General features: G+C 27.7%; 1 protein-coding gene across 1 annotated transcript in view; it reads left to right on the top strand.

Annotated features, from left to right (window-relative positions):
• LOC111624088 (spectrin alpha chain-like) overlaps positions 1-7,434 on the top strand; it is a 42,785-nt gene that overhangs the window by 28,106 nt on the left and 7,245 nt on the right. Inside the window, exons 3-11 of the mRNA XM_023366867.1 lie at positions 1,627-1,752; positions 1,842-1,982; positions 2,319-2,402; positions 2,492-2,596; positions 2,690-2,781; positions 3,557-3,701; positions 5,040-5,156; positions 5,241-5,414; positions 5,494-5,595. Coding sequence (XP_023222635.1) covers positions 1,627-1,752; positions 1,842-1,982; positions 2,319-2,402; positions 2,492-2,596; positions 2,690-2,781; positions 3,557-3,701; positions 5,040-5,156; positions 5,241-5,414; positions 5,494-5,595 — 1,086 coding nt within the window. The remainder of the gene's footprint in view (positions 1-1,626; positions 1,753-1,841; positions 1,983-2,318; positions 2,403-2,491; positions 2,597-2,689; positions 2,782-3,556; positions 3,702-5,039; positions 5,157-5,240; positions 5,415-5,493; positions 5,596-7,434) is intronic.

The raw sequence follows: 7,434 nt of genomic DNA, 5'->3' as shown, positions 1-7,434 counted from the left end.
AATTTACTTGTCTCCGAATCTACTTGTCACTAGGCTAAACCATAAATTACCATTCCCGGTTCTGTATTTTATTTATTAATGCATTTATAATAATATATGGTTAATAAGGATCTATTTTAAGCTTACAAACAAATAAATTTTAGTTTTTAATATAGTACAGAAAAAAGTAATCTAAATTTACAAATGCATGTACTGTAAATACAGTACATATTTGTAAATGTATATATTTTAATATGATTTTATGTGCTTTAAATGCTTTTCTAGTGATATTACGACTTCAATATTTGTGGCGGACAGACGTAAAGTCGAACAAAATGACTTAAACTTGATTTTTATTTTTCCATATACTTTTTTGACAAATGATGTGTAATCGGGAACGACGTAAATTGAGGTATACCTGTATACGGTATATATAATATATACTTTTGCTTTCATCACATAAACTTAACTTAATGTTACTTTTTTTACACTTGGATTCTAGCTAATAGACCTAATGCTGGTTGGAGAAATACTAGTCACAATCTTTTCAGCTTATTCTTTTAGCACCTAATTTATTCCTGGTTATGGAATGAATATACTGTGAGATAAAAAAGGGTTTTTACTACTTTACCCAGAAAAAAGAAACGTGCAGTAGATGTTAAAAACACAATTTATTTCATGTGATAGAACCATGTACAGGATTGGTAACAGATGCCAACTCTATGATGGATACTTAGCAGTAATCCAAAACATAGTCATTGGCTAGATAACTACAAAATATTGCTATGTATACAAAGAACTCAAGATTACTTATTACCAAAAAATCTTATAACTAATCCTTAAAACTAACTCACACTAAAGAAAAATGGAAAAGATGATAGATGAGAAGAAAGAATAGAATAAAGAACCCCTGTTGTATGAACATATTTCTGCTGTCGTGAGGGGCTACGTGGAAACTTCCTTGGGCACAATTCGCACTTCTGTTCACCTTTCCTTAGTCCAAGATGGTTGCTATAAATTTTTAGTCCAAGTCGTCATTCATCCGTTCGAATACAAAACTCTTCAAGTTGAGATGCCAACTTTAACACTAACATTGGTCCAAGAATCAGGAGTCTCTCTTCCTCTAAACTGGCTTCACCTGTCTCTTGGGTACTCGACAACTCTTCCTATTCTCCCATTCATCCTCTCACTATGAGAACTAGCCAAAATGTGACTTTCTCTCCATGTGTCCCCTAAGGAAATTTTGCATTCATTCTTTTGATGATTCCAGGAAGTGGCCCTCACCTCCAAGGGGAAAGCATAATTAAGAAGATTATAAAGTTTTAGAAAGTGTAAAGAGCAAAGGAAATATGCTAAAGACCATGAACTAAACTTAAAATATAATATGGCATACAGCCACAATACAAAGTGTCCCATAAGTCTGAATCCATAGCAGTTATGTTGATCTTTATTCTTTTATAATATAAATGCTTTATCTGTAAAAACATAAATGAAGATCAGTGTAACTCTTATGGTTCCAGACTTATATGACACTTTATATAATTATAAACGTTTTATTCTATTAATCAAATATTAAATACTCTATAATTACTGAATTACACTGAATTTATAGAATAAAATTAAATTAATGATTGAAATTTCTTTCAGGCTAAAATACAGAAGCATCAAGCTTTTGAGGCAGAAGTAGCTGCACACAGCAATGCAATTGTTGTACTGGATAGTGCTGGAATGGAAATGATTAATCAGGGACATTATGCTTCAGAAACAATTCAAGTATTTATAAAATATTAAACATTCAGATATATCATAACAAATAATAATCAATTGACAATATAATCATTCTGTTTTTTCATTATTTCTAGCAACGATTAGATGAAATTCATAAATTATGGGAACTTTTATTGTCTCATCTATCAAATAAAGGCCTGAAATTGCAGCAAGCACTTATACTTTTACAATTTTTACGCCAGTGTGATGAAGTCATGTTTTGGATTAATGATAAAGTACAGTAAACAAAAATTTTTCAAATATTCTTATATTAAATTGAATTCAACATATAAATATAGGTCCTTTCGAAAAGAATTCTACTTTTTTAAATTATTATAATTATGTTAATTATTATCTTTTAAAATAGTAGAATTTATTTTGGAAGATCTGTATTTGAAGAATTCAACTGAATAGATAATAAATAAATTGATAATTAAGTAATATTACATAAATTTGAAAATTTAATATATTAAGAAACAAAAAAGTCTTTGAAATCTTATTAAGGCATATAAATGGCTTTATTTATTTTTTATATTATGTATAACTAAAATATATATTTATTAAAAATACAGGAAGCATTTGTAACAACAGATGAATTTAGTCAAGATTTAGAACATGTTGAAATGTTACAGCATAAATTTGATGAGTTTCAGAAAGTTAGTAATACTTTTATGTTTTAAAAAAACAAAAAGTTCTTAATTATTCTTCTGATTTAATAATCTGCTTTTTTATTTTTTATTGTTAGGATATGACAAGTCAAGAATTCAGGATAAATGAAGTCAATAAACATGCAGATAAGTTACTTGAAGATGGACATTCGGATGTAGAAACTATTTCAAAGAGAAGAGAGGTTTGAACATATATCATACATAAAATTTGCAATTTAAAAATGTTATTTTGGTTAAATAACAATAATTATTTTCAAATTTATTTTAATTTTAAGGAAGTGAATGATCGATGGCAACGATTAAAAGCATTAACCTTGTTGAAACAAGAACGACTGTTAGGTGCTCATGAGATACAAAGATTTAAAAGGTAATATGAAATCATAATTATTCAAATAGTAAAAGTAATTATATATATATTGTGATGGCTGATGGGGGAAAATGAGTTTAATAATAGAACAGGCAGGATAATAATCACATGGATGAAGAGATGATTAGAGATGAGTAATAAGTATGAATGCCAATCATATATGTAAGGATTGATCCATTGTTCCCAGACTCAACAAGACAAACAGAACAAGACAAGGACAACAGAATTGGTACAATAACTTTAATGTGCTCAGTAATATTATCTCAGTAGAGATAGACTTGAAACAGATGATAAACTAAAGGATTTCTTTTACAATTATGATAACGTGATATAAACAAAAATAATGTGACCATGTTTATTGATAATGTCCAAGTGGCTGGACAGTTGTCAAATCTGTCAAGAATAGTCCACATGAAAATCACAGTATTGCCAATCAAGTTCATTATTGAATCATTTTTATAAGTCCATGGTGATTCTTCATGATTACCTTGTTTATCTCTTGGCATGACCCTAGTACTGCCAAATTTCCATCCTTTCTTTCCTTTTTTCTTCGGTTTTTCTTTTTAGTCTTTAGTGCCATATTCCTTGCTTCTCCACGTGGAACCTTAATCCACTAGTTCCCAGAATCCTCACTGAGCAAGAAGGGGTGTCACAGTTAATACTAAGAGCATAACACATAATATAATATGTATATAACTTTCTTCAGTTTTTGAATGATTACTTACACTCATTACTTGATAAGAAATGTTACACAGAAGTTTAATATAATTTACAGAGATGCAGATGAAACAATAGCTTGGATGCTGGAAAAAGATGTTATGTTATCTTCAGATGATACTGGACGTGATTTGATTAGTGTTCAAGCATTGCAAAGAAGACACGAAGGTATTGAAAGAGATTTAGCAGCTCTTGAAGATAAGGTATGACGCAAATTATTATTTGTTTTATTTATTATTTATTGTTTTAATATATTATAATGAATTTTTTTTAATAATTGAATTTATTGATGCTGAATCATTTAGTGATTGATATTCAAAGATTATTTTAATATAGTTACAAATGATAGAACCATTTATTTCTTAATTATTGTTACTAGTTTTAACTAATTAAAGAATTTGATAATAGCATAAATGGATTGTCAGCCAATCACTGATGTTCATTTATATTCATTCGATCAAGCTTGTAAACATAGTTTTGAATAATCTGGTAAATTTCTGTGTGTATAGAATCAGCAAAGGGTTACGTTAGTTTAACAATAAACTTTCTTTTTAAAGAAATCATTCTAAAATTTTATTTTAAGTTTTTTTAATTTCAAATATATATTACTTTAGTATTTATTTCAATCTATATCTAATTATATTAAGAGTATTTTTCAAATAAGTTATTTGCTGTTTCATTATTTCAATAAAATCTTTCTAATCATTTCATTCTTGGCTTAAGTTTTTGTTATCCTATTATAGCACTTTATGTTTTAATGAGATTTTTCAGTGATTTTCTGCATAATTTTAACACTTATAATTATTGCCATTCTCTCCACACCACTGCTACTCTCTGACCAATACTACAAATTATCTTGTGTTTGGTATTATCTGATCATATCTAGTCTTTATACCATTAAAAAAAATAAAAGAAAAGCAATTTTACATTTTGAATTTGTATTTCTTCAGACATTATTTCTGTAGAAAATAATGAGCTCTACCAAATTAAATGTTAAATTCTTCTATTGTATATGCCTAAAAATGATTCTACACCTATTTTCTCTTTCGTAGTAATTATCATATTAAGAAACAATAATACTGTTTTATTTATTTTATAAAAAATATAGACAAAAAGAGTTAGGTTAAGTGGCAAGTAATATGGCAATAGAATGTTTACAAACAACTTTAAATCACGTAATTTTTCTGTGGTAATTTAATTATAGGTTCAAGATGCCTTGAGATAATAAAGGTCGAAAAACACTGCCTTAGAGTAATATTTGTAAAATTTACACTTAGTTTTATTAAATAAATTTTAAAAATGCTCCTGTAATTTTCAAATACATGTGCATGTGTTGTTAAAATATTAAATTCTTGTACACATAATATAAGTATGTTTGTATATACAGTACTTAAATGTAAAAATAAATATTTTAGAAAAACATTTATAACAAACAACATGATGTGTTGAACTTGAATTGAACTTTGATTTTTATTATTCATGAATACTTTACTAAATGACTAATTATTCATGAATAACTTTTATTTTTATTATAATTTTAGGTAATGATATTAGCACAAGAGACAGAGAGATTATGTAGTTTACATCCGGATCACGCAGATCAAATCCAATCGATCAATTCAGAAATTACTTCCAACTGGGATATGTTGAAAAAGAAAGTAAGATATTTATGATTAAATTAATATTAATCGTGAATTGTTTGTCTTATTGGTTATCTGTAATATTATTTTTTTATAATATAGGCTCAGGAACGTCGCCAGAGTTTAGATGATTCTCACTTGCTTCATCGCTTCCTTGCAGATTTCAGAGATCTTCTTTCTTGGATTCATGATATGAAAGGAATTATTTCGGCTGATGATTTAGCAAAAGATGTTGCAGGAGCAGAAGCTTTATTAGAACGTCATCAAGAACACAGAGTATATAATTTATTTTTTAAGTTTGTTAGTATTCTTTTATGTGAAGGACAATTTTAATTCTGATTTTTTCTTTTAATAGGGAGAAATAGATGCCCGCGAAGATAGTTTTCGAGCAACAGCTGAAACCGGAAAGATGTTATTGGATATGGATCATTATGCTATAGAAGAAGTGAAGGAAAAAGTAATGTTTTTGAATTTTTTAATATTTATACTGTTCTGTAGACACTAAGAGGGCCCTTTTTTTTAAACATATTGTGGTTCAGTCAAGTCCACAATGGGGCAGCTGGATGGTGAAGGCCATAGTAATTTTGAATATCTCATTCGAAAGATAATTCTTTTCATAGATAGTATGCAAAATTTCAGATTTTTCTATAAAGTGATTGAGAATACATAAGCAATTGAGTAGTGCAAAAATTGGCAAAACAGCTGTACTTTTTCTTCATCTGGCACTGCAGGCACTCCTAGAAAAAGAATTACTGGATCTAGAAAGCTGAAATTTAAAATATAAGTCTCTTTTGTTATCAATGAGGTGCTGGAGAAACTTACAGGTCAATAGGTCAAAGTTAACATGGGTTCTCCATAAAGCTATTTTACTTTAATTCAAAATTTATCTAGAATAACAAAACCTCAAATTTATGTGAATTAAAACTTTTTATAACGATTTTACTAAATGGGGAATTGAAAGCATTTGGTAATGGTGGTTGCCTAGTGCCAACCAAATTGTACCAAAATGTCATCTTAGGTCTCAACGTAATAACATAATCATTAACCAAAAAGCAATTGATATTGAATATACAATTGAGATGTAAAAAATTTTGACAGTTTAGAAGACAGTCAAATTTTTTTTTTTCTTTAGTAAAGATAAGCTTGACAGTTTAAAGTGAAATGTAAGAAAGAATAATAAAACCTTGTGGGTACTGTACCTCTTTGAAGCACCAAGTTTATCTATACCAAAGAAAAACCCCTAAGAAAAAAATTTGACTGTCTTCTAAATTGTCATAGTTTTACTGGTTGCAGTTTTTTACATCTCAGATGTTTCTGTTTGGATATCAATATTTTAGAAATTTTGTTTTCCTTTTAGCTTGTCTCATCCATCATTTGTTTTCTGCTGAGAGTCAAGAACTCTAGTTGAGTCAAAAATCTTGCTTCATCAGCTTGCAATCGCCTATGTGTACTAGCTATTGCTTACTCCCATTGGCGAATATAAAAATGTTTTAACTTGCTTCATGAGGTTACATACACTCATGTTTCTTCGATAGCTCTCTTCGCTTTGTTTCTTGCCTTTCACATCCAGTGTACATCACACTTAACACAAAATTTTTGAAAATAATTTATGAACTAAAGACAGAATAAAAGGAATTAAAAAGAATAAATATGCTAACATACAGTATAAAGGAAGAGATTAATAAACACACCAATAGAAATATCATAACTGTATAGAGACAGAGATAATACAAAATAACAAAAGATTCCTTTTATATTGTATAATGTGAGTAAAAGAAATAAATAGAAGTGTAAATTCAAGTCTTGCTATTATTTTAACATTTCTAAATTGAGATAAAGAAGTGTGAAATTATTTATTTATTTTAATTATATCAGTTAAATCTTTAGACTTGAGATTACTATTAAAAAATCGATGAATAATCCTTGAGATAAGATAACAAATAAATAAACAGTAATACAATAATAAATAGTAAAATTAAATTCAGTATCATAAAAATTTATTACATGACAAAGCAAATCTGAAAAAAATAATTGTCCTAAATTTTTAATATTACTAATAGATCAATAATAAAAAAACTGCTTATAAATAATCAGACAAAAACTCATTAATATGAAGCATGAACTGTTAGGATACATGTAAATCAACAAACAGTCTATTGAAAATTCTTAAAAAAACATAATACAATGAAAATTTTATACATTGTTCAAATTGATAAGAAATACATTGTAATAATAAATCTATGAAACTGCTTTATTGACATTCATTTTATTTTAATATATCCAAATATTTTCAGGC

The sequence above is a fragment of the Centruroides sculpturatus genome, unplaced genomic scaffold, assembly GCF_000671375.1.
Source record: "Centruroides sculpturatus isolate CEXI.00-Female unplaced genomic scaffold, Cexi_2.0 scaffold298, whole genome shotgun sequence".
NCBI lineage: Eukaryota > Metazoa > Arthropoda > Arachnida > Scorpiones > Buthidae > Centruroides > Centruroides sculpturatus.
The sequence above is the reverse complement of the archived record's forward strand: the minus strand, read 5'-3'. Positions and strand labels throughout refer to the sequence as shown.